The sequence below is a fragment of the Pseudorca crassidens genome, chromosome 7 (genome assembly GCF_039906515.1).
Source record: "Pseudorca crassidens isolate mPseCra1 chromosome 7, mPseCra1.hap1, whole genome shotgun sequence".
Classification (NCBI taxonomy): Eukaryota; Metazoa; Chordata; class Mammalia; order Artiodactyla; family Delphinidae; genus Pseudorca; species Pseudorca crassidens.
Window position 1 is genome coordinate 23148470 of NC_090302.1, and position 27478 is coordinate 23175947.

Below are 27478 nucleotides of genomic sequence, written 5' to 3' on the forward strand. Positions count from 1 at the left end.
AGAAGTGCCTTTAGCATTTGTTGTAGAGCTGGTGTGGTGGCGCTGAATTCTCTTAGCTTTTGCCTGTCTGTAAAGCTTTTGATTTCTCCATAGAATCTGAATGAGATCCTTGCCGGGTTGAGTAATCTTGGTTGTAGGTTATTCCCTTTCATCTCTTTAAGTATATCATGCCACTCCCTTCTGGCTTGTAGAGTTTCTGCTGAGAAATCAACTGTTAACCTTATGGGAGTTCCCTTGTATGTTATTTGTCATTTTCCCCTTGCTGCTTTCAATAATTTTTCTTTGTCTTTAATCGTTGCCAATTTGATTACTATGTGTCTCGGCGTGTTTTCCTTGGGTTTATCCTGTATGGGACTCGCTGTGCTTCCTCGACTTGGGTGGCTATTTCTTTTCCCGTGTTAAGGAAGTTTTCTACTATAATCTCTTCAAATATTTTCTCTGGTCCTTTCTCTCTCTCATCTCCTTCTGGGACCCCTATAATGTGAATGTTGTTACGTTTAATGTTGTCCCAGAGGTCTTTCAGGCTGTCCTCATTTCTTTTCATTCTTTTTTCTTTATTCTGTTCTGCAGCAGTGAATTCCACCATTCTGTCTTCCAGATCACTTATTCGTTCTTCTGCCTCAGTTATTCTGCTATTGATTCCTTCTAGTGTAGTTTTCATTTCAGTTATTGTATTGTTCATCTCTGTTTGTTCTTTAATTCGTCTAGGTCTTTGTTAAACATTTCTTGCATCTTCTCCATCTTTGCCTCCATTGTTTTTCTGAGGTCCTGGATCATCTTCACTATCATTATTCTGAATTCTTTTTCTGGAAGGTTGCCTATCTCCACTTCATTTTGTTGTTTTTCTGGGGGTTTATCTTGTTCCTTCATATGGTACATAGCCCTCTGCCTTTTCATCTTGTCTGTTTTTCTGTGAATGTGGTTTTTGTTCCACAGGCTGCAGGACTGTAGTTCTTCTTGCTTCTGCTGTCTGTCCTCTGGTGGATGAGACTGTCTAAGAGGCTTGTTGCAACCAAAACATTTCTAATGAATATATCTGATGTTCTCTCAGACTGCTCTCTTTTATTTATTTTATTTTATTTTATTTTATTTTATTTTACTTTTTTTCGGTACACGGGCCTGCCACTGTTGTGGCCTCTCCCGTTGCGGAGCACTGGCTCCGGACACACAGGCTCAGCGGCCATGGCTCACGGGCCCAGCCACTCCATGGCATGTGGGATCTTCCCGGACCGGGACACGAACCCGTGTCCCCTGCATCGGCAGGAGGACTCTCAACCACTGCGCCACCAGGGAAGCCCTGCTCTCTTTTATTTTGTGGTCTAATTCGTGAAATTGGATATATTTACTGCTTCCAATTCTCATTTTCTACTCATTCCTTCACCCACTCTTGAAAGTCACTAAGAACCTTCCAGCACCTAGTTTAAAAAGCCATTTCTCAATCCTGCTCTTCCTTGATTACACAAGTGTCATTAACTAATCAACTTCTGTATTCTGGAAACTTCCTCCTTTTTTGGCTTCTATTGCTGATTCATCCCCAAGTTCTTCTGGCTTCTTTGTCTCCTGCCGTTCTCAAATATAAGTGTTTCCCAGGGCTCTGTCTTTTTTCCATTTTACCTCTCTCCCTTAGTAATTTCACCCCCACTTCTAGTTCTAGCTGTGAATACCTTTAACTTAAATAATAGCCCTCCTCACCCCCAAGTTCACGCCAAAGCTTTGTTCTCTTTTCCAAATAAATCCTTGCTCCATGTATGTCATTCCCTTATTTAAAAGTTGATACCTGTCCCCCTCCATTGCCTTCAGAATCAAGACTAGGCCCTTGTATTCAAGTCTGACTTTAAAATTTCTCCCTAATTTTGATCCAATCTACCTTTCCAAGCCCATTTTTGTTTGACTCAGATCTTAACTTCATGTAGTTGTCTCATATTCTTCTAAGCACTTGGAGTTGTTCATGTCTGATTTGAAACCCCAGGGCCTAGGAGAATCCCCTGTCAATAGAAAATATTTATTTTGTGTTTGACTAATGAGGAAGTGAACAAATGAATGAATGAGCAAACAAGTGAAGCCTTCTGTCTTTCCCCTGCATCCCCCCGCAGCTTTGCCTCCCCTTCCGATTTTGTCCTCGTATTAATCTGACTCAGAGGAAATTTCTGTCCAGCTCAGAATAGCTTTCTGGTTTCATCCTTTCTGCAGAAGATACTGCTTAATGGCTCAAAGGTTGTTCTCTGTTTTAGGAAACAAAACTTTGTGTTCTCAGTTGATTATGTGTCTAGGCTCTCGAGCAAATCCATAGCTATGCTTTTGATATAAGGCTTGGCCCGGCTTAGTCTCGGTTCTCTCTGGAGGTGTAAGAGCCCTCACTTGTAGGTGGAGAGACCTCCTATAATCAAGTATTTCTGAACTTGTGTCTACAGGGTATGGATCCTTTTGAATGAATGGAACACAATGCCTGTATTCTAGGGATCATTAAGGATCTCAAATTGGAATTTTATGCCAACTAGCTAATGGAAAATAAAATCAACTGAATTGATGACAATGTCCATTAAACTGATCTACCTCCCTGTAGTCTAATTCCAGAGTCATCCAGCAAGCCTCTAACTATAACATGGATATCCATGTCCCAAGAAATTTTCTTGAGAATGGAATTTTTCGTTGAATAGCATTAACTTAGCATGGCGGTTATAGTTAATTTTTTTTTAAAAAAAGAAAACTTGAGATTATTTATGTCATAATATCAAATGAGTCTACTTCTAAATTTCATTTGTAGTTATATGTAATCATATCTCCAGAAGGATTCATACCTGGATCAATTTAGATATCATTTGAAAACCTGTGGAAAAGATTTGTAATGGTTGTTCCATTTGACAAAGAATATCAATCTTCAGTGCAAAAGACAAAGGCACAAAAAAAGGAGGTGGGAGAGGTAATAAAGACACAGTATTACAAATCTTTTCCCTCTTTGGACTCCACCCCCAGAATTGGGTAGCTGAACAGCCCTGTAGGGCTTCTGCAAGGTCCCCATTTCTAACCATTACATCCAGAGCTGCAGGCGAACTATGAGACCTCTGAAATTCCCCTCAGGCTCTACCTGTTAGTGGTCTGCACTGGAAAATCATTGGAACCAGAGGAAGTTTGGGGTGGCCAGGCCAAAAGACTAGTCCCTGTGAATTTCCCTCCTCTCTCAATAGAATTGACTATGAAGGCTGCCAGTGACGTTCACTGTTTCCCTGGGAATAGAGAAAAACTAAATATACTTCTTTGAGAGCACTTCTATAAACGTGCTCCTCTCTTTCTTCTGGGATGGCACAACTGAAAATTGGCTTATTGAAGCAGTTAAATACTATTTATCTAGTATTAAAAAAAACCCTAGAATCTAGCTTCGATGGAGTAATGTTATAAAAAATGTCTTTACATTTATGGTAAAGCATCTGGCAACAAGCCACTGTCCATTAATGCCTTTTAAAATGTACACTGTCTAAAAAGCCTTATATAATTCCTTATAGGACATAGAGTTAGGAGAATGTAGCGTTAGGAGAATGTTTGCCTCCCTTGAAAATATGATCAGCTTCCTCTCATTAGATCCGAAGACTTAGGGAATCCCTTGGGTTTCTGTTTCCATCGTTGCCAAAAATCTCAGGATTACCTCCTCTACTCAAATGCAATAGCCCCCTTACGTGCAGTTTCCTGGCATTTCCTAACTGCCGTCTCCACACTGGATCATCCTTTAATGGTTCTGTTATTTTATCTTGGCCTTGAGTCTAGCTCATTTCAAATATTCGCAAAATACATAGACTATAAACAAAATAAAACATTAAAAACCTAAAACAAATGAAGCTACATAATCATGACCTAGGGTCATGGTGGATGATGGGCCTTCCCTGATGCTGGAAGTTTTCATGAAGGGGTTAGATGAACATCTGGCTGGGATGCGCTATAAACAACAGCTATAATTATTTCACAGTTTTAGGGCAAAGGACAGCCAAAACAAATTCTAGGTAATAAATAAGGTGGGTTTGTTCTTTCCTGCTGTATTCCTTAGTGTTTTCATCTAGGACATCACAGCATGTTCTAGTAAGATTCATTGTGGTTAAAAAAAGAAAACAAAAGAAAAAGAAAACAAAATGTGCATTCCTGTGGTGTCTGTCAGATGGGGCATCCAAAACCTTGGCTGATTTTTGTAACCAGAATAATACACTATATGCTATTATGAGTAGTTCATAAATTTGGTTTATAGGCCCTCTTAAAATCTGTAGACCCTCTTAAAATCCAGTGGAGACTATAAACTCTCTCTCCAGAAAAATATACGTATAAACTGAAATGTGCATGTAATGCCTAGGGTATTCAATGAGCCTCTGAAGCCCATCAGTAGATCCTCTACGTGCATTACGTTGCTTCTAGCGAAAGTTGGTATGTCTATGTAGAGGAAAGGAAGACTAAAAAAGATTTAGCAAGTCTTGGCCAACTGCTTAAATATGGGCCAACTCTCAAAAGTTGCCTCCCTCTTTTCATTTTTTGATATGAGCGTAAGATGGTTTCCTAAAGCAGTTAGGAAAGATGGCAGTGATGGGATATGAGTACATAGATGCTAATACATGAGCTATTAAAAAATGAGTAATTCAGAAGAACTGAGCTCTCATATGGAGTGAGAAGAAGCTCTTGCCCTTTTATGTGTATGAATCGCAGGGCTCCAGCTGAGGTCATGGAAGTCATTTCCAGCAAGCACCCTCCTTGAAGTTGGTACAGAGATAAAAGGAATCCAAAGTAGGTGACACCATCTAGTGCTAGAAAGAGGACAGGCTTGGAAGCAGAGGTCCCGTACGCAGTGTCTTCAAGGGCCAGGCAGGGACAATAGGTGACACAGTAGGAAGTGAGGAGGAGGTGGTCCCTGGAGAATCACCCTCCCAAATGCTCTTTGTTCAAGTGCATAAAAAACAAGGTTTGACACACAGACACACACACACACACACACACACACACTCACACACACCCGCAAAAGAGTGTCTGCGGCTGGCTTTTGCCATGTCTGGAGTCAGATGATTGTAGGTTGAATTCCAGGTCTGCTTCTTATTAGTGGGGGACCTTGGGAATGTGTCTTAACCACCTTAAGGCTCAGTTTCATTCTTTGTGAAACAGAGACAGTATCATGTGTCTTTGAACTATTGTCATAAAAATTTGTGATAATGTAAATAAAGTGCCCAGCACTAGTCTTTGTACATACTATAAAATGTAGCTATTATTAGAGCCCCAGGATCTAACTGTGCACCTATCTTCCTGAAAATGTCTGGGTAAATAGAAGTTTAGAAATGAAGGTTACCAGCGACCTGTAAAGCTCTTTTGAGTAACCATAGTATGCATTTAAGCTAAGTTATCTTAGCATTCAGGAGTCACCTACCAATAGTATTCAACCTTAATGGATTGTTTTAGTTACAGAGGGCTTCTGCATGAGGAGGAAAAGAAAAGAATTCTCACATAGTCTTCAGGGCTCTGAGGGGTGCAGATCCCCAAAAGGGGTTATATATCAGCCCCATAAGCAGCTGATACATTATCAGAGATTAATTGACTGGAGGAGGCAAGAACTAAGTGACATGAAGGGAAAGGCAGAGAAGTACAGCAACTATTTATCACCATTTAGCAACCTTTAGCACCATAGCTAAAGATGCAGCGCTCAGCTTTAGCAACGTACAGGCAGTAATTGTGTACCTCTTTTCTCCAGGGCAGGGATTTGGGTGAGGCAAGTGAGGCAAGATATTGCAGGTGTAGGGTGGAAACCTGTCTTTATTTGAATTTTTTTTTTTTTTTTCTGTACGCGGGCCTCTCACCGCTGTGGCCTCTCCCGCTGCGGAGCACAGGCTCCGGACGCATAGGCCCAGTGGCCACGGCTCATGGGCCCAGCCGCTCCGCGGCACATGGGATCCTCCCGGACCGGGGCACGAACCCGCGTCCCCCGCATCGGCAGGCGGACTCCCAACCACTGCGCCACCAGGGAAGCCCTATTTGAATTTTTGATGTTTCGTTTATCATGGTTTTTTTGCATTCAATGTTAATACTTTTTAAAATATTTATTAAGATATTATTTATCGTAATTACTAAGTTTTTGGCATCCCTTAAATTTTCCACCCTAGTCCCAGCCCTGTTCTTCTCTGAATTTTAAATTGTTGAACTAAAGGAGTGTTTCATTCAGTGATTCACAGAAGGATTAACAAGACTCAACAGCATGTTATATTCCTAGCTAAGATTTATTACAGCAATAAACACAGAGTTAAAGCAGCAGGGAAGAAAGAAGGGTGTTGTTGGAGTCTAGAAAGGTCCAGCACAGAATTCTGATGCCCTTCCTTGTCCAGGGATACTTAGAAGAGTGTTCTCCCTGGCAGTGAACTTCAGGGACATGTGTGGAATGTCTCTGCCTAGGGATGCCTTCTTGGTTCTCTGGGTCTGAGTTTTTTTATGTGGGGACTGGTCACATAGATATATCTTGCTGAGCAACCATAGCTACACAACCAGCCATGACAATGGAAACTCAGGACCCCAACAATAAAACTAGGTGCACATCATCATTATTGACGTTTATGCAAAACAACTTGGCAAGCCAGCAATGGCATAGTCCATTGCTCCAGATACATGTAACCAAATCATCCATCACTAACACGAGGAACACTTGGAGGACCACATTACCCAGGGGTTGGTGATGGATCAATCGTGGTTCTCTTGGAGACACGCCAGGAATAAGCAACCACACCTGCTACATTAACTTTTTTCTCACATGGATTCATGTGGAAAATCAAAATGTCACCTTTATTAAAAGTAGCAGTAGGGCTTCCCTAGTGGCACCGTGGTTGAGAGTCCGCCTGCCGATGCAGGGGATGCAGGTTCATGCCCTGGTCCGGGAAGATCCCACATGCCGCAGAGTGGCTGGGCCCGTGAGCCATGGCCACTGAGCCTGCGCGTCTGGAGCCTGTGCTCCGCAACGGGAGAGGCCACAACAGTGAGAGGCCCGCAAACCGCAAAAAAAAAAAAAAGTAGCAGTAGTGCTAAATTGTAGTAATTGAAGAACATGGCTTGGATCCATGTCAAAAGATTTCCCACTTGTAGCCTAGATCTTGAGATGACACCCCCCCCTACAGTAGAATCTAGGGCTGCAGAGGACAAACTTCCCCACCCAGGTGGAGGAGATACTGCTGCTTTTCATAACTATTTAGCCCCAAAAAGGGAGGACAGAGGGTCATAGCTTTCCAGAGCTATCTTTAGAAGGCAGATGTTAGGCTCACTTCAAATGTGCTTTGCAGAAGGACAGACCTGTCCCTCGAGCAAACACTCCCAAAAAGGGAGAGGAGGATAGGCATGAGCTCATGCCTTTGTCTAGGCTCAGCTGATAAGCACGCCTTTGAACTTGGGGAGAAGTGAAGGGATATAGGAAACAGGTATATTTTCCCAATAATAGACAGTTAAGCAGAAGGTCTAATGGAGGCCTGAGAACTAGAGTATATGCCATTGAAAGGAATGGCTCCAAAAGTATTTTTATCCCGAAGAACAAAATTCCATCCCACACTTGCAGTAATGGGCAGGATGACATCTAACCTGGCCAGAGTCCAAAATCACTTGTCCTATTCTCAGTGTAGCTTGAGATGAATTCCCACAACATTAGACTCATGCCTCTTATTCCCTTCAACAGAAAGCCACATCGTCCTGAGTGACTAACTCTCAGGCAGCTTCAGTTGATGGCATAGAATAAGGGTTGGCAAACTATGGCCCCGGGGCCAAATCTGACTCTCAGTTTTACTGGGACACAGCCATGCCCATTTAACTAATTACCTGCAGTTGCCTTCGCACTACAATAGCTGATTTTGTCGCAGGAAGGGGGAACCCCTTCCAGGGCCCGAGAGTGGGCTCTTGTCTAACGCTTGGAAATGAATTGTCCAAGGAGACACACGTGCTGACAAAGCAAGAGACTTTATTGGGAAGGGGAGCCCGGGTGGAGAGCGGCAGGGTAAGGGTACCCAGGAGAACTGCTCTGCCACGTGGCTCACAGTCTCAGGCTTTATGGTAATGGGGTTAGTTTCCGGGTTGTCTCCGGCCAATCATTCTGACTCAGGGTCCTTCCTGGTGATGTGCACATCGCTCAGCCACGATGGATTCCAGTGAGAAGGATTCTGGCAGGTTGGTAGCTCATATGGACTGGCGTCTGCTCTCTCCTTTCGACCTTTCCCGAATTCTTCCAGTTGGTGGTAGCTTGTTAGTTCCACGTTCCTTACCAGGACCTCCTGTTGTAAGATAACTCATGCAAGTGGTTACTGTCGTGCCTGGCCAGGACGGACGGTTTTGGTCAGTGGTTCCTCTAACAACTTGGGTAGACTTCTTTTTTTTTATAAAAGGAAGTTTATGGCTGCATTATCATTATAAAAAATGGACTATATTTTTAATGTTATTATATAATTTATAGACTTATATAGAAAAAACTTAGATTTACGTAAAAGTTGCAGATAGTACAGAGAGTTGATTTGAGTAGTTTTGACAGAAACGATATGGCCTACAAAACCTAAAGTGGGTATTATCAGGCCCCTTACAAAAAAAGTTTGTCAACTCCTAACATAGAAGAAAAAAGCACTTTAGTCCTTATTTACGCTGCCAGTGTGCCAAGAAACAGATGCATAGGCAGTTTCTAAATCTGCTATGGGAAAATGAAAGTGGATTAGTATATGTTCCTGAAGTCTCACAACTGGAACAAGTTGAGAAAAAGGCCAGCATAGATTAGGGAAAAGTGAGTGAACAGATTGCTTTATATGCTCTTTTCTTAAATGCAAGTACATACAAATTCAAGCTGTTTGAAACAGACTATTTCGAAGGGACTGTGTCATCTTGGTTGGATTTTGCTCGACTCCAGAAACCTTAACTGACCTCCTTGCATTTGCAGAGTCTGCCCTGGGTGTTGTGAAAGTCCAAGAGGAGGTGTACAAATACCTGCAATGTGATGCAGAATGTTCTAGGGAAGGAACGGGTGTGGATGGAGTCAGAGAAGGAAGCCAAGATAGGAACAAACGGTGATTAACACTGTCCCCCTCTCAGCAGAAGGTTGAGGTACTTTTAAACGTTCTCTTGTTGGACATATCCTTTTCATCTTATTCATCAGTTTTAATGTCTTAATAAACCCTTCCTAAAGAAAAAGAACATCATACTATTTCACATTATAAACTTGTACATACATATACTTCCACAGCCATCCTCCAAGAAGTATCTTGTGTGGGTTGGTTGCTGGGTTTTTTGGTTCGTGTTGTGATGGTCGCTATTGCTTGGAGAATTTTGTTGCTGCTGTTGTTGTTTTTAACTCACTACAGAGGTCTGAAAATTGTTGAGCTCTCATACACCTGGTCCAAACATAACTTCAGTGTTGACTCAACTAAATTGCACGTCAACTGGCCAACACATTTTATAGTTATTCTATGAGGACATCACTAGCCAGACTCCTTAATTTATGTTCTCAGAAGTCACTGTCTCTCCAGCCCCTTTGCATTTTCCCAGCGGCAGGAATAAACTCTTTGTAGGTGATTGAATGTCTCTGGCATACAGAAATGCCTCTGGTTGCACCTGGGTGGTGGGTAATCAGAGGATGGGTTTCATTTTATTATTCTGTTTTTGTGTATGTTTGAAAATGTCCATGATAAAACTTCAGGGTTTTTTTTTTTTTTTAACTGATCGTTGGCTATAGTTGGTTCTCTAATGCTGGAACAGCCACTCCATATTCCACTGGTCTTTGCAAACTGGAGCTTGTAATTTTCATTAGCAGTCATTGCTAGGGTGGCAGCCGTACATGAAAAATGAAGGCATTGAGAAGAACAAGGTAAACACTGCTTCCTAATGCTTCAGAGTGGAGCATGTGCTTGAGAGGTACAGCCAAACATTCAGGTTAAAATGAGAAAATATTTTGAGCAGAAATTGTATGCTAACGGCCTTGCATATATATCCTTTCCAAAGAAAGTTACGTATAAAATAAGCTCTTATCCGTAAGCTTTTCCTTATATATTAACTACTTTTATTAAACTCCTATATGCAAAGGCCCATGCTAGACAGGGAGACACAAATATAAAATTTGTCTTTGGCAAATTGGACAAAGAAAGAATGAAATAGATAACACCTAATCCCCGAAACTTAACACAGAATCTTGGACCCGGACCTCAGTGACCAGAAATCAGCATAGTTCAGCTCATTTCAGGCCTAACACCATTAATAGAGCACCTACTCTGGGTAAGGTTCTGGGCTAGATACTAAAACTATGGGCGGGAAAATAAAGTACAGTCCCCATCCTTGGTCTAGTGGGGAAGACAGATAACAAAATCAACTCTTTAATCGTGGAATGTACTAGAATAGTGGATACTATGAGATGACAGAGAAGGACTTCAGGGAAGTCTTCATGAGTTCAATCTTAAAGGATGCTTAAGATTAGCAAGTGATTTAAAGCTGGGAAGAAGCAGAGAGTTAAAAAATGTCACAGGTACGGGTCAGGAATTATTTGATAATCATATACACCAGTAGTATAAAATTGTAAAATTATCACTAGAACGTGAGCTCTGTGAGGGGCTTTTGTCTTGTTTTGTTCACCGTATGTCTGGCTTATGGTAGGCACTCACTAAGTATTTATTAAATGAATAAATAAATCCAACTATAAAGTGTTACTAGAGTCCAGAGTTTACGGTAGATAGTGACAGTGGAGCTAGAAAGGACAAGGTCGAGGAATTCTGGTAAAAAGCTTGGATTTTGGGCTTCCCTGATGGCGCCGTGGTTGAGAGTCCGCCTGCCGATGCAGGGGACGTGGGTTCGTGCCCCGGTCCGGGAGGATCCCACATGCCGTGGAGCGGCTGGGCCCGTGAGCCATGGCTGCTGAGCCTGAGCGTCCGGAGCCTGTGGAGCTCCGCAACGGGAGAGGCCACAACGGTGAGAGGCCTGCGTACTGCAAAAAAAAAGCTTGGATTTTATGATGATGGAGAAACACTCAAGAATTTCCATAGAAAGCATGATGGGATGTGTGTTTTTGAGCTTCAAGGGGGAGAAGAGACCTCAGGGGCACAGACTGGAGAAAGAAACCAATTTGTAAGCTGTTACTAAAACCCAGAGGGAAGTTGATGGGGTAAAAATCCATGGAATTCAGAGACAAATTTAATGTCACCTAAAGCCACCCGAATGCCTAGCATGAAAAAGACTGGCAATACCAAGTGTTGTCAAGCATGTGGAACAACCAGAACCCTCATCCCCTGCTGGTGGAGTGTACATTGATGCAATCACTTCGAAAAACTGTTGGATATCTCCTACTAAAGCTGAACTCAGTAGTCCCCCTTTCAGGTAGACAACAGAACCCAACAAAATGGGTGCTCATTTGCCCCCAGAGATGTCCCCACAAAGTTGTGGAAAAGGATTTTCCTAGCAGCACTCTTGGTCACAGCCAAAATGGATAAACTGTGTTATAGTCGTGCAACAGAGTACTAAAAATCGACACTGAAAAATGAATGTATGGCCATTACACAGGTGAATCTCAGAAACATCACGTTGAGTGAAAGAAGCCAGACACAGAGGAATACGCACAACATACCGCAGAATTCCATTTATAAAAGTTCAAAAACGGACTAAGCTCAGTTATGGTGAAAAATCCAGAACAGTGTTTGGCTTGGGGCACAGGGTGATGACTGGGAGCGAGGGACTAAAGCTCTATCTGCATCTTGATCTGGACATGGTTACACAAGTGGGCTGTCTTTTGTAATAACTCCCCAAACTGTATGCTGACATGTGTGCAATGTTCTGAATATATATGAATGTTTTAAGTGACCTCAGTTTCCTGGCTCAGGTACGAGGGTGGGTGATGGTGCCCTGTACTAGGCTCAGTGTATCTAAAAGGAAGAGGAGTCACATTCAACAGTAGCCAAGGCTCTTAGTGCACTTGTGGCTTCTGGCTGCCCAAGTCACAGCACAGGCATGCCACAACCCCGTGGTCATGGAAATCACCCCTCCCTGGAAATCTCCCTTCGGGCCTGTGCCTTCCTATTTCTAATACACTCATAGATTGTGCCAGCCCTCTGTGCAGGGCAGTGTCCTCCAAGGAGAGATGCCCATCTTTAGGGGCCCCCAATCTCTCTTTGGTTCCACAATGCTTTTTGGCAGTGGGAGAGATCCTAAGATAAGGAGGCATAATCAGATCCACTAGAGTTATTGCCATAAGAATGACAAAAATATCATCTTCTAGACCACTGAGGGGGGGGGGACTGTCTAGAATTACATGGCGGTGGTCGTGGGGAACAGACACACCTTGGGAACTTCTCATCCCTTCTTTGCCAGTGCCTTTCTTCTGCTCACCTAGTACGTGTGCCCTTCACTGGAGTCAAGCCACTCCTGAAGCAGAGGAGTAGAGGATAGAGACTCAGGAGGAATCTTGGACAGAGGGCACAAGGAAGGATAAACGGGAACCACTGCAAACATAGTACCTTTCCAGCTCCCATGGAGAAAGACAGACTGAGACTGGGGTGAACCCCAAGCCTCTCCCACCCTGCATTCCACCCCAGCATTGGTTAGAGACAAGGGACAAAGTTCCTTTCCAACCAGACCGAGCTGTCTAGAAAGTCCTAATACCCCCAAGCGAAAAAAGTATGCCCAAGCTCCCAACCTCCAGCCTCATGGAGGATGCCAAGTCTTCCTTTGCCTCACCTTGGTCAGGAGTTTCCTGGCAATGGGTTCAATACTTTAGTCAGTTGGCTAAGCTTAGCATCCTTTTCCTGTCCCCAGCCAAGTCTGGTCATTCAGGTGGCCAAGCCCTGCCTATGTTATTGCCAGGACTTCTTGTCTTGGTACATGCTCTAGCCTGAGAGGAGTATGAAACTCCCTTCATACCCTAGAGGCACCGTCCCGCTGCCACTGACTCTTAAGAAAGAGCCTTTTGCAGATCCTTTCTGACACCTTCCTCCCCTGGTGGCCAAGGCCAAGAGAACTATTTATAGAGGAGATGGCTACAAACCAGACAACCCAGATAAATCATGAAATTCTCCACCCACTTAGGTAACCCTATTCTCAAGAATCAAAAGAGCAATTTGCTGTTATAGAAGTGGATCCCTGAGCGAGCCGGTAAGTGAAACGGGATCAAGACAGACGCACAAGAGTGGGATTTACCTTCAAGGAACAGAACAAACCATGATGCCCACAGGCACCATGCTGCTATAAGGGGAAGCAGAATCATTAGATGTGGGCATAGTTTCTTCTCTGCTGCACACTGAGCACTGAAGTTAGTTCTAGACTTTTCTAACCCCTGCCCCCAATGTCCTAACACCATTTCTGGCTGCTGAAACCTCCCTCACTGGAAACTCAAGTCTTCACCCAATCTCAGCCTCATTTTACCCACACTCTTCCTTCTCTCCACCCACCTCATACAACTGGTACTAAACTGATCATGAATAGTTAAGGGTCTCTAACTTCCATATTTCATCAAACATAAGATGTGCATTGACAGAGGCACCCTTATTTTATCTCCTACTGAAAAGTGTTCCAAATAAAATATACCATCCCCTGTGAAATGCATCCTGATTCAGAGATGTGAGAATTTGAAAAGAAAATGTGCTTCTATGAATCAGTTAATTAAACTACTATTACCTGGGCTAAGGTCAGGGCATGGGAAATCACAAGCCATTTGATTTCAGGGGATCATGTATATGAATTAACAAGCCCTCAAGATCAGTGTATAAACGCTCTGAGAAGTTTCAGTGATTGGGTTTCCTCATTTCCAACAACATGATATGTTTTAGATCTTAATTTAGAGGAACATCGTGGAGAATTATATAAATCTGGCAACATATTAGCATAAACAATTTTGAAAAGGTGCCAAATAATTAAAACATCAGAAATTTAATGTGTTTAATGTATGTTTAAAGTATCTTGCAGATGATGGAAATGAGTAGAGGATAAGTTTATAACCAGGAACAAAATTCCTCAAAGCTTCATCTTTGCCATGTTTGAACCAATAACTATTTCACCTTTGTGTATCTGTGAACAGATTTTTGAACTTTGTGGAACTGATGCTAAAAAACTGGAAGAAAAGATTCGAGAACTAATGTAAGCTGATCTCCAAGACAAGACATACTTGCAACGTTTTAAAAGGCCACCGTGATTGTGTTTGTGTTTTTATTTCCAGCAAACATTGTAGTGTTCTATTGATCTCTCTCCTAATGCTTTACAGGTTGAATCCCATATTGCCATCTCACTGCAAAAATTGTTGGAACTCTTGTGCTATCAGAGATTGTGGCATTTGCATTCTCTCACTTGGCCTTTCCACTTACTCTGAGCACATTCCTTACGCAGCGTCCTTCACAGCAGAGGCCCTGCACAGCTAAGTAATACCAGCTCGGTGAGAAAGTTTTCCAGAGACTGTGGAAGATGGGATCCACCTCAGCAATGAAGAAACAAATAACTGTCTTATTGGCCTGGTGCACTCCAAATACATAGAGGCCTCTTCCCCATTGAGTCATTGTTTGTAGTACCAAATTCTCCAGTTATCACCTTATATTAGAAATGTGCCATTGGATAAAAGCACATATAAACAGCTATGCTTACATATATAAAAACTTATTACATGCTAGGCAATATGCCAAGCCTGTAGCCGAAATTCAGCCTCTGTACACTGATACTGAGTGGAATCTTGGAGACAGTTTTGGATGAAGTAGAAAAGAATTGGTTTACTGCTTTGCTGGGCAAAGGGGGCCACAGTGGGCTAATGCCCTCAAAACTGTGTGTCCTGACCTGGAGGGGGTAGTGAGGAGTTCTATAGTAAATGGTTCAAAGAGGAGGGCGCGATCAGCTCGTGGACATTCTTCTGACTGGTTGGTGGTGAGGTGACTGGGAGCCAGTAGCATCAACCTTCTGATTCCAGGTGCTCTGGGGTCTGCATGCTTGTGGGCAGCATACAGTAAACTTCTTCCACCTGGTGGCGGTTTCGGTACAGTAAGTCCCTTACATACGAACCTTCAAGTTGTGAACTTTCAAAGATGCAAACGTGAGTTCGCATGTGCAGTCACGTAAGTTAGTTCACGTGTCTGGCGTACATTGTCACGTGCGTGCCTCCTCTACAAGGGGTTGTGTTTTTGTGTACTTTACAGTACTGTATAGAGTACAGTAGTACAGTATCTTTATTTCAAGCCCAGGATGTCCAGAAGCAAGCATAAAAGCAGTGGTGATGTAGCTGGTACTACTTTAATTTTCAAGGTACTGTACTGTAAGATTAAACGTTTTCTTTATTTTTGTGTTTGTTATGTATTATTTGTGTGAAAAGTATTATAAACCTATTACAGTACAGTATTCTAAAGCCAGTTGTGTTAGTTGGGTACCAAGGCTAACTTTGTTGGACCTATGAACAAAAGTGGACTTAGGAACACACTTTCGGAATGGAACTCATTCGTATGTAAGGGACTTACTGTATCTGCAAAACAGCTCATGGATATTGTTATATATATCCCTTGAGCGGGAACCGGGAACTCGTCCCAAGGCCACACTATTGTTTTTTTTGTTTGTTTGTTTTTGTTTTTTGCGGTACGTGGGCCTCTCAGTGTTGTGGCCTCTCCTGTTGCGGAGCACAGACGCGCAGGCTCAGCGGCCATGGCTCACGGGCCCAACCGCTCCGCAGCATGTGGGATCTGCACGGACGGGGGCATGAACCCGCGTCCCCTGCATCGGCAGCCAGACTCTCAACCACTGCACCACCAGGGAAGCCTCGCACTATGGTTTCTTGACTCCTCCTCCCTTGTCTCCGCATCCCCTCCCTTCCCTGATTAGCAACTATTTGAACCTGCCCCTTGGAACTCAGGGAAGGTCATGGAGGCTGAATGAAGCTTATTTCCTACAAACAAGAAACGGAACACAGAAAGGCTTTTGTGCCCAGGAGGCTCACAGGATCCTGCTCAGTTTCAAGCCTTTTGCGTCCATCACCCTGTTTAACCTTTGCAACAATCCTGTAAGTAGCCATGTACTAATAAATGTTTAATTGGCTCTCTGGGAAGAAAAAAGTTCCAGTTTGTAGTGATGCCAATTTCGTTGGTGTAAGTACTTGGTAGATTTCAAGCTACCAAATGATGTCACTAAACATGGAGCTGGGAAAAGATGGGCCTAATAGGCTCTCGTGAGCTGCTTAAGATTTAGATCCAGGACACCAGTACCTACAAATGAGGTACTACTTTTATCCCTCTCTTCTTACAGAGAATAGAAGACACAATCTAGTTAAATTGAAACCGTGCAACTCAGATTGGGAATTGAACCCACGGACCAGGACTCAAACCCAGCCAAAACCCAGATTGGGACTTAAACCCATGTTAACTGAGATCGCACACCTGGCCTCAGAACTTAATCAATTTCAGGTTCTTGATGTCTCATTGCAGAAATAATTCAGTGAGAGACGAAGTGATAGGTAAGAAGTGGATTTATTTAGAGAGAAATACACTCCCCAGACAGAGTGTGGGCCATCTCAGAAGGCGAGAGTGGCACCAGGGTATGGGGTTGTCAGTTTTTATAGGGGTGGGTCATTTCATAGACTAATGAGTGGGAGGAGTATTCCAACTATTTGGGGGAAGGGATTGGGATTTTCAGGAATTGGGCGACTGCCCACTTTTTGACCCTTACGGTTGGCCTTGGAACTGTCATGGCACCTGTGAGTATGTCATTTAGCTTGCTGATGTGTTACAATGTGCAAATACTGAGGCTGAAGGTCTAGTGGAAATCGACTCGTCTGCCATCTTGGACCCATTTGGTTCTAATCAGTTTATGTCATGTCCTCGGGCTACGTCATTCTTTTAAAGGTTGTGCCCTGCCCCCTTCCATCCTGTTTCAAAATGACTTGCCCAAATTTTCCCAGAAGAATCCAGTGCTTTGAAATTTCTTTCATCTCTTCTAAGGGATTGATAGGAATTTCTTCTCCCTTCAGGAGCACTGCCCTGGCATGTGGTGAAATGTCTCATTTACATATATCTCAGTAACACAATGTAATCCAACTTCCTTTCCTGGGTCCTGTAAAGCACTGGGTTGCTGCATTCTGAGAAAACAGGGATTTGCAGTCTTGCCTCCAACAATGACTAGTCCCTTTACCGGTCCCAAATGTATATCCTCCTGCTGTGTGTTCAGGCCTTTCTGCATCCACAGTAACTTTTCATTTCAATACTGACAGTGTATTCTTTTAAAAGACATTTTAAACTCAACCTATAGGGCATCAACAAGGCTCCTAAATTGATTCAGGTGACCACACATGAATAGCTTCGGCTGAGTCTGTGCACACACAGACAGTGACAACCAAGTCAGACCTGCCACCTGGTCCACTGTGATTGTGAGATGCCACTCCTTGTCAGGGGCATCTCAATTTCAAAGACGTTAAAATGTGAAATAATGTGCACCTGGAGTATTCAAGCTCCTTGATCTCACAATTAAATGTTAGCTCAAGAGCAAAAGGTTGGGGGCTTCCCTGGTGGCGCAGTGGCTGAGAGTCCGCCTGCCGATGCAGGGAACACGGGTTCGTGCCCGGGTGCAGGAGGATCCCACATGCCGTGGAGCGGCTGGGCCCGTGAGCCATGGCTGCTGAGCCTGCGCATCCAGAGCCTCTGCTCCTCAGCGGGAGAGGCCACAACGGTGAGAGGCCCGTGTACCGGAAAAAAAAAAAAAAAAACTAGCAAAAGGTTAAAAGCAAACTGTCATAAAAAGGCTGTTGTACTCCTTCTGAATGATAAATTGATCTCAGTCCCTTAAAATGCAAGTATCAGTTAATCAATGTTTGCCTCACTAAGGAAAGGACAAACAGAGGAGGACTCCCGCAGGGAGCAGGGAGGGGTACAGCTCTCTTGACCTTTCTTTAACCTTGAGTTGCTTATCTTGACCCTTAGGATGTTTAAGCTGAAACACTCTCATAGGATGGGAGCATGTTCTCTTTCTCATCTCTGATTTGCTGGTATTCAGCCCAATGCAGACCAGAGGAGATCCAGAAGACACGAAACTAAATTCAATATGGAACCCTGAATGGGAACCTAGAGCAGAAAGGGGCATAAGTGGGAAAAAATGGTGAAGTGCAAGTAAAATCTGGTGTTTAGTCCTCAGTAACATACCAGTGTTGGTTTCTTAGTTTTGACATATACTATGATAATTTATTAACATCAGGGGACTGGGTGCGAGGTATATGGGAACTCTCTTTACTCTCTCTGCAGCTTTTCTGTAAATCCAAAATTATTCCAAAATATAAAATTTATTTTTTAAGATGCCTCCGTAACGTGGCTATAGGGGAGAAGCACTAGTGTTTTGTGAGCGCGTGTTATCCCTACTTGACCATGATGTGACCTGGGAGTGCTTTCCCATGAAATGACTGTTGACCTGATGTCTTAAAAATGAGGAAGTGTTTTATGAAAATCACAGGTCACAAGGTTAAAAAGCCTGGGACTTGGAGATTAGAAGATCGTTTTGATTCCAAAAAAGTTTTTTTTTCTTTTTAACTAAAAAATCTTAATTATTTTTAGTGATGCCTTAGGCAGAGTAGGGCGTCCCCAAAGGAAAAGAACCAGATATAGCTTTTTTTAAATTTATTTTATTGAAGTATCGCTCATTTACAATGTTGTGTAATTTCTGCTGTACAAGCAAAGTGATTCCGTTGTACATATATATACATTCTTTTTCATGTTCTTTTCCATTATGGTTTGTCCCAGCATATTGGATCTAGTTCCCTGTGCAATACAGTAGGGAGATACAGTATACAGATACAGCTTTTTGACATAAGAGAAGCCATTTTAGGCCTAAACCATTTTGTGATCTAAGCCTGGCCATAATGCTTGCCCTTGACTAGATCTCAGTAATTAATGATCTTAAGGGAACAAAGGAATGAAAAGTAGTCAAGAAACAATAGTTCAGAGATAAAATAGAGTCCTAGTTCCTCCTCAAGGAATATACATCACAATCTGATACAGAGCTTTGAGTTCTGCAGGAATTAAGACCCCTACCCAGGTGGAGGATGTAACTGCTGAGACCCCAGATTGGTTGGGGCCTAAGGAAAGAGGATGGTGACCTCTGCTGACCCTCCTGACTTCACTCAACTAAAGCTTGGACTCTGTCAACCTTTGCCCCAATTCTGTGTTGAATTCTCTTCAGCTCAAGCCCCTTCATAAATATGCATGTACCCTTAGCTTAAAACTTTCCCAATTTTGCAGCTGGGGAGACACTGCTTTGGGAAAGATCCCCAGTGTTCTCCTGACTTGCTGCGAGCAAGAAATCCTTCCTTCTCCTGCTCTTCCGTTTGGTTGTGTCTCTTGGCAGCTAACCCAGTTGTTTTGGTAACAATGCCGCCACTTTCCAGCCCAGACCCCGCCTCTGTGGGGCAGATGGAAGCCTTCATGAAGGCTTGAAGGCTTGTTTGAGGTTGCGGGCAGGTCTCACTGCTTGTCTGCCTGAACAGAATCAAGCCTGGCATTTCTGTTTCCCACTAGCCTGACCTCACCACCGGGGTGAGGATGGAAGGTTTTATGGCTCCTAAACTTTAAATCTTTGGGCCCAGATATACCAGGACAAAGGAAGAAGAGTTCCTCTCTCCACCAAAGCAAGAGCCTGGTGGGGCCTGAAGCTGTCACTCTCCGGCATTCCCCAGACATGCCATTCTATGGAGCCCAGGTGATATGTGAGTAAGGCTTAGACAGAGGCTGGGCCGGATGAGATTTCCATGCCAGGGATCTCAGCTTGGAGCTAGCCCGCTCTAAAGGGCCAGACTGCTGGAAGGTCAAAGAGTGTGGCCAGGGAGCTGTGGGCCAGACTGAGGCCCTTGGGCCTAGACCAGCACTGGCATTAGTACAGGAGAGTGAATATTCCTGTTACCGACCTGGGTCCTTGGACTCTTTAATCAATAGAAATTGATGAGGCCAGATGAGAAATTCAGGCAAGGTTTTACTGGGACTCATGCTGCAGCACGAGGGAGCAAAAATAAGAAACAGGTGCCCTTGGGAGTGGGTAGCAACCGAAGCTGGTTCCTTAAATGGAGTGAGGGTAGGGGCAGAAAGGTGGGTTGGGCAGGAGGGGTAGCTTGGGCGGTCTGCCTGCCTCCGTGGTGGTGCTGTGTGCAGGCATGATGCGAAGTGCCCTGCTTTTGTTCTCCGCACCTCAGAAAGGGCAGTTGGTTTGTGGCCTTTCTGTACCTTATTGTTCATAATTACCCCAACTGCACATGCGTGCAGTTATTTATAGTTTCTTTGTATTTTGTTGCTCAAGGAGAGATTTATCCAGATGCAAGCACTCCAGTAAAAGGTCCCAGGTCCCAGCCTATCTCATTCCCATCACCTTGGCTAAGGCCTCCACCCATCCCCAGAGCACCGGCTACTGTAGGGAAGATGGCTGGGAAATCATTCTATGGCAGGTGGCAGTGGAAAGATGGAGTTCTGTGCATGAACGTGGAATGTGTGCACGTTGGAGCAATGAAAGTCAAGGACCACCTGTAACCAGTCAACTTGTGCAAGTCACTGGCCTCTGGAAAGGCCACCCCCAAAATTGTCTTTGGAGAAGAGAAGCAGGATGGAGGATGAATTCCATGCCCAGATGTGCCATGGATGGAATCACCCAGACAGCCTCCAGCGTTTCACGTTCTGTAGCATCTCTGTACGTGATGGAGCAAGAAGATGTTTCATTTTCTTCATTGTTATTTGAGTCGTGCCTTCCATGTCAGCAGTAAAAGAGGATACGTGTCGGAGTCCCAGAGAATTCCCTGGAAACCAAAGTCTTCTCCATCTCACTTTCAGCAGCCAAGGTCTCAACATAATTTCTCTGGCTTAAGAGTAGAAGAAAGGGGCTTCCCTGGTGGCACAGTGGTTGGGAGTCCACCTGCCGATGCAGGGGACACGGGTTCGTGCCCCGGTCCGGGAAGATCCCACATGCCACGGAGCGGCTGGGCCCGTGAGCCATGGCCGCTGAGCCTGCGCGTCCGGAGCCTGTGCTCCGCAACGGGAGAGGCCACAACAGTGAGAGGCCCGCGTACCACAAAAAAAAAAAAGAAAAAATGTAGAAGAAGGGTCCATACTTTGATAATGGCCTTTCTATTTTGAGAGGAATAGAGAATGGGACATCACTTAATTCCTGCCACGTTGTCTAATGGCTGCATTGTGCATTTTTACCAGTGCCATATTTATTTATCAAGCACTAACAGTGTTTTATAGCTGAGATAGGACCCAATGATGGTTCATAAAAGCAGTGTAGTAGGCATTTTCTTAAAACCAAACAAAACATATCGGAGTACATTTACTGCATTAATGGTGAGTATTGTTTCATGAAACACGTTTAGTTACATGTATGTTTATACTAGGGTCACAATGTAAAATGTATTTCTCACCGTGGGTTCTGGCGAGGCATGACTGAAAGCCATTGCTATAAGGGTTTCATCTTTGTCAGGGATGGCTAGGTATAGGGGTTCTCAAAGTGAGGTTCTGGGACCAGGAGCATCACCTGGGAACTTGGTAGAAATGCACATTCTCAGACACCCCCCACCCGCCTCTAGGTACCCTGAATCAAAAGCTGGGTGAGGTTGGGGGGCGGTCATAGGAGGAACCCAGATTATTCTTTTTTTTTTTTTTTTGGCAGTACGCGGGCCTCTCACTGTTGTGGCCTCTCCCGTTGCGGAGCACAGGCTCCGGACGCGCAGGCTCAGCGGCCACGGCTCACGGGCCCAGCCGATCCGCGGCATGTGGGATCTTCCCGGACCGGGGCACGAACCCGTGTCCCCTGCATCGGCAGGCGGACTCTCAACCACTGCGCCACCAGGGAAGCCCCAGATTATTCTTTTTATTTTCTACTTTGTATTTAATTAAGTAGCTGTTGCAAGAAGGTGTACACATACTAAATACATCACATTTAGCTAACCTCACTGACCATGGAGACCAGCACTAATCTGCAGTCTTGTTCTTAGCCCAGAAGGCACATCCCCACCTTGAAGCAGCACCCTTGAAATGACACTGAGTTACTTATGTTGACTCCTCTGCATCTTGCCTAGGCCTTCCCACCTTGTTGGTAGACTGAGGAATCCAGTCTACCAACTGGACGCACACTCACATTTGAGCACCACTGATAAAGTCCATCAAAGGATTGTTTTACAAACATGAGTGAGGCCCAACTCTACAGTGAGGGTAATAATCAAACTTTGTACGGCACAGCAATGTTTTTGTGCAGCCGTTCACAGCATTACTTCATTTCTTTCCAAAAATAACCTTGTGAGGCAGAGAAGGCTGATGTTTTTATCCTCATTTTTCTCTCTGAAAAACCTAGGATTGTCCCTGCTTGGATAATAATTTGGTTTTAATTGATTCTTAACATTAAGCTAAGCAAAACCATGGAGTGCCAAGTGGGCAACAATATCTTGTTAACTAGAATTCTTATCACTTCACAAACATTCATGGGAAGCTTTAAAACTTCTTTTATAAATGCAAATTAAGCCTTAAAGCAAGCTTGTAAGATAACTGAAATTCTGTTTTAACCTGATGGACACCAAAATGACTTTGCTAAATTTGAACTGCATTTCAGTGGAAACCCATGGTCACTGTAGAACCAAAGGGAATTGAGCCTGTTGTTTGTTTGCTGTGATGGTTTTTTGTTTTTTTTTTTAATATTTATTTATTTGGCTGCGTCAGGTCTTAGTTGCAGTGCGTGGGCTTCTCTCTAGTCGTGGTGTGTGGGCTCTCTAGTTGTGGTGTGTGGGCTCTCTAGTTGTGGTGTGTGGGCTCTCTAGTTGTGGAGCGCAAGCATGCAGTTATCCCATGGCATGTGGGATCTTAGTTCCTCGACCAGGGATCAAACCTGCGTCTCTTGCATTGGAAGGTAGATTCTTAACCACTGGACCACAAGGGAAGTTCCTGCCATGATGGTTTTTAAATAAAGCAAGGAAACACTAAAAACAAACAAACCATCAGTGAGGCATTAGAACCAAAGAGGAATGACAAAAACAATTTGCAACTCTTATGATCAGTCATGAGGCTTATTAATTTCACACACTATCTTATTTAATCCTCAAGCAAACCTATGATATCAGTAACAGCCCCCTTGGTACCCATGGAGGATTAATTCCAACACCTCCCTCAGATACCAAAATCCATGGCTGCTCAAGTCCCTTGTATAAAATGGCATGGACTTTGTATATACCCTGCAGACAGGGTACAAAGGGTATCTAATCATGTCTAGATTACTTGTATTACCTAAAACAATGTAAATTATATACATAGATGTAAATACAACATAAATGCTGTGTAAATAGTTGCTTTCATGCAGCAAATGCAAGTCTTGCTGTTCGGAACTTTCTGGAATTTTTTTTTTAATATTTTCTGTATGTATCTGGTTTTATCTGTGGATGCAGAACCCATGAATATGAAGGGCGGACTGTACTGGATTTCTATAAAGCCACTGCTCCCCCAGATGAGCCTTATTCATTCTCCTAAAAACAATGGGGCTTTTCTCCAGAAAACTCCTCCATCAATATGGAAAAGGCTGGGTGGGAACTTGTCACCAGGTAAGAACGCAACCTCAGCCAGGATTCCTTAGCCCTAAATTTTCCAAGCTTTTGTCATTTGCCTGCCAATTTAATTATCATTTACTTCTCCTATTCACTACTTGTATATGAATACATTTATTTTGCAACAAATCTTTTTATCAACACACCGTTTTCTAAAATTATTATTGAAAAATAGTTGATTTATATTAGTTTCAGGTATACAGCACAGTGATTCAGATACACACACACACACACACACACACACACACACACACATATATTCGTTTTTAGATTCTCTTCCATTATACGTTATTTATTACAAGATATTGAGTATAACTCCCTGTGCTATACAGTAGGTCCTTGTTGGTTATCTATTATATGTCTGTATATATATATGTGTGTGTGTGTATATTTTAATCCCAAACTCCTAATTTATCCCTCCCCCACCCTTTTCCCTTTGGTAACCATAAGTTTGTTTTCTATGTCTGTGAGTCTATTTCCATTTTGTAAATAACTTTGTTCGTATCATTTTTTTAGATTCCACATGTAAGTGATATCATATGGTATTTGTCTTTCTCTGTCTGATTTACTTCACTTAGTATGATAATCTCTAGGTCCATCCATGTTGCTGCAAATGGCAATATTTCCTTCTTTTTTATGGCTGAGTAGTATTCCATTGTGTACTACATACCACATCTTCTTTATCTATTATCCATTTTTTATCCATCTGTCAATGTCAGCATACCTTAAATAGAAGACCAGTATTGTTCTCAGAAGGAAAAAAAACTTAATAAGCAAATACATTGAAACAAAATCATTCAATGATGAAATTTGGTATGTGGCCAGTCAAAGACTCAAAGGCTGAGTGCTTACTCTCCCCTCCCCTCCCCTCTCCTCCTCTCTTTTCTTTCTCTCTTCCAACAGGATGAACAACTATTAGAGAGGTGTTAAAGATAGAATAGCACCAAATTAAGACTTTCTTCTTGAGTGATCAGTATTGAAAGAGAATAAAAAAGGTATCAAGAGGGGGTATATGGAAACTCCCTGTACTTTCTGCTCAATATCTCTTAAACCTAAAACTCTTAAGAAAAAAAGCCTATTAATTTTTTTAAGTGTACTCATAAAAATAAAATTAAGAGTTTTAAATTGAACAACAACAAAAAGGACTAACATTCTCCCTGAATGAGTCAAGGCTATTTAATGCTGCATTCCCCATACTACCCCAAATCATCAGAAATTACTACCTGAAATTACCTCTCGTGGTCACATGGGTCCATGGCTTCCATTTTGTGAAAACGTAGCCAACGTCTGATTATATGAAAAAATAAGAGGAAAAAGCAGAGATGGGATGGTTTCCTGTTGATGGCAGAATGAAGTTGTGAATCACTCATCTTTCTGCCAAAGCCGTTCGTGATCTGGTCCTCATGTTCATGTTTGCCCTCCTGCCATTGCCCACAGACCCCAGGCATTATCATTATGTCAAACTCTGTACTCTTCCCTGCATCTGGAATTTCCTCCCCACATCTCTGCCTGTCAAATCTTCTTCAGGATCACCCAGCACACACACCATTCCTTCAAATGGGCCCACACAGTCATGTGAAGCCCCCCTCGGCTATCCCAGATGGGGAGAGCGTTCTTTCTCTTGGGTGTCTGTGGAGCTGTGTGTGCACAACCACTAGAGCCACCATCTTTTGTGGGGTGTGATGGATTTTTACATCTGCCTAGGGTACCAGATAAAATACACGGTGCCTAGTAAACTTTGACTTTCGGGTAAACAAAGGATAATTTTTAGTGTAAGTATGTCCCATGTAGTATTTAACTGGGTGTCCTGTATTTTTTATTTGCTAAACCTAGCAACCCTGTGTTTGTCTCCCGTGAGACTTAGCTTCCTAGGAAAAGGGTGGTAGCTTTCCATCCCTGTGCATGCAGCACCAAGGACATTACCAAGCACTTAGTAGAAGCTTGGTAACTATTAGATGGAGAAATGGCGGCATGAATGACTTCTGCCCAAACTCACACAGGAAACCCTAAGATTGCAAATAATGCCAGGAATACATTTCTATTCCTGCCTAGAAATGCAGGTTTGGAAGAGGGAAAGATAATGTGCTCAAATCTCATACATTCATAATCTACAAACTAGAAGGAGCGAAGCTGTCTACATTGTTCTCTAGCTTGTCTTCAACACATATAAAAACAAGTCACAGACGGCTTGGTTTCTATAGCCTTTACAGGTCTATAGTCGGCTCCCACACAGATCACATTATGAGGGTGAGAACTTGGTCTACTGAATCCAAAGCCAGGCATGATGAATAGTAGCCACAGACAAGAACAAATCTACTCCATGTTAGGGCCAGTTCTGTCCCTATTATTCAGGTAGGCAATGAATCACCATGTTTTGCTTTCAGGCCTTCCTGTGAGGGCGGTGTGTGCTGATGGAAGAAATCACAGGCTCTAAAGTCAGATAAACCTGGATTTGCAGTTATGACTCAGCCACTGCCAGGCCAGAGGCCTCGCTGGGGCTCAGTTTTCTCATCTGTAAACTAGGCTATCGTGGATACCTCCCAAAGGTTGAGGTGAGTATTAAATGGAATAGTGTACATGAGGCGATTGTATGGGACCTGTTCACAGCAAGTGTTCCAGTGAGGATGGGGATAACGATGATGATGTTTTTATTTCTACTGTTCCAGCCAGAATGGAATCTCTTTGAACATATTGAACTGATTTCTTTATTTTCACTTTTTTTTGTATGGTCCAACAGCCTCTAGTACCATATGCAATAAAGATTTTTCATCCTAGAGACGTCAAAAGAGACCAAAGTTTTTAAAATGTTCAGTGTTTTAGGGCCTTTCAGAAATCTGACAGTGTTTAACCACAGTAGGGTAGGGAAGGGCCAAAAATTAACCTTTGTAGGTGACTCGTGGACTGCACATCGTCTTTCATAAATCCTTGACAGACTAAGTCTGGGCAGATAAGAAATACTAGAGATATAAAGAAGTAGGCACGTCCTTCTTAAAATAGTAAACAACAGTTTTCGCATAAAAACTGCCATTCTCACATTTCCTGCCAAGATGTTCTATTGGATTGTGTGCCCTAATCACAGGTACCCACCATCCGGAACATACCTCTATGAGGTGATGGTTGCCCTTCTCACCAGCTGCTCAGGAAAATGAGTTCAGAATGATTGATAATCTACTCTCAGCAAATGAATACTTACCATTTAAAAGGCCTTCTCCAATCTTTTTTGTTTTCTTTTTTTTTTAACATCTTTATTGGAGTATAATTGCTTTACATTGTTATGTTAGTTTCTGCTGTATAACAAAGTGAATCAGCTACATGTATACATATATCCCCATATCCCCTCCCTCTTGTGTGTCCCTCCCACCCTCCCTATCCCATCCCTCTAGGTGGTCACAAAGCACCCAGCTGATCTCCCTGTGCTATGCGGCTGCTTCCCACTAGCTATTTTACATTTGGTAGTGTATATATGTCCATGCTACTCTCTCACTTCGTCCCAGCTTACCCTTCCCCCTCCCCGTGTCCTCAAGTCCATTCTCTACGTCTGCGTCTTTATTCCTGTCCTGCCCTTAGGTTCTTCAGAACCTTTTTTTTTTTTTAGATTCCATATATATGTGTTAGCATATGGTATTTGTTTTTCTCTTTCTTACTTCACTCTGTATGGCAGATTCTAGGTCCATCCACCTCACTGCAAATAACTCAGTTTCGTTTCTTTTTATGGCAGAGTAATATTCCATTGTGTATATGTGCCACATCTTCTTTATCCATTTGTCTGTTGATGGGCATCTAGGTTGCTTCCATGACCTGGCTATTGTAAATAGTGCTGCAGTGAACATTGTGGTACATGACTCTTTTTTTTTTGTTTCAATTTTCTTTAGTTTTATTTCCTTTGAATTTTATTTTTTTATACAGCAGGTTCTTATTAGTTATCTATTTTATACATATTAGTGTATATATGTCAATCTTGATCTCCCAATT

General features: G+C 43.0%; 1 protein-coding gene and 1 long non-coding RNA gene across 3 annotated transcripts in view; both read left to right on the forward strand.

Annotated features, from left to right (window-relative positions):
- Positions 1-15530, forward strand: part of TXNDC8 (thioredoxin domain containing 8) — a 40800-nt gene extending 25270 nt beyond the window's left edge. Inside the window, exons 5-7 of one of the 2 annotated variants that reach the window (XM_067742398.1) lie at positions 13027-13092; positions 14015-14073; positions 14198-15530. In XM_067742398.1, the coding sequence (XP_067598499.1) occupies positions 13027-13092; positions 14015-14073; positions 14198-14351 (279 nt within the window). In that variant the 3' untranslated portion in view covers positions 14352-15530. Of the gene's footprint in view, positions 1-13026; positions 13093-13902; positions 13927-14014; positions 14074-14197 lie in introns of those variants that run through there. The other variant, XM_067742400.1, reaches the window with a different exon arrangement.
- A 4237-nt stretch (positions 15531-19767) lies between these two features.
- On the forward strand, positions 19768-26142 carry LOC137227578 (uncharacterized). The gene is made up of 3 exons (XR_010944910.1): positions 19768-20761; positions 23351-23503; positions 25891-26142. It is a non-coding gene; the product is annotated as an uncharacterized lncRNA (long non-coding RNA).
- The last annotated feature ends 1336 nt before the right edge of the window (positions 26143-27478 follow it).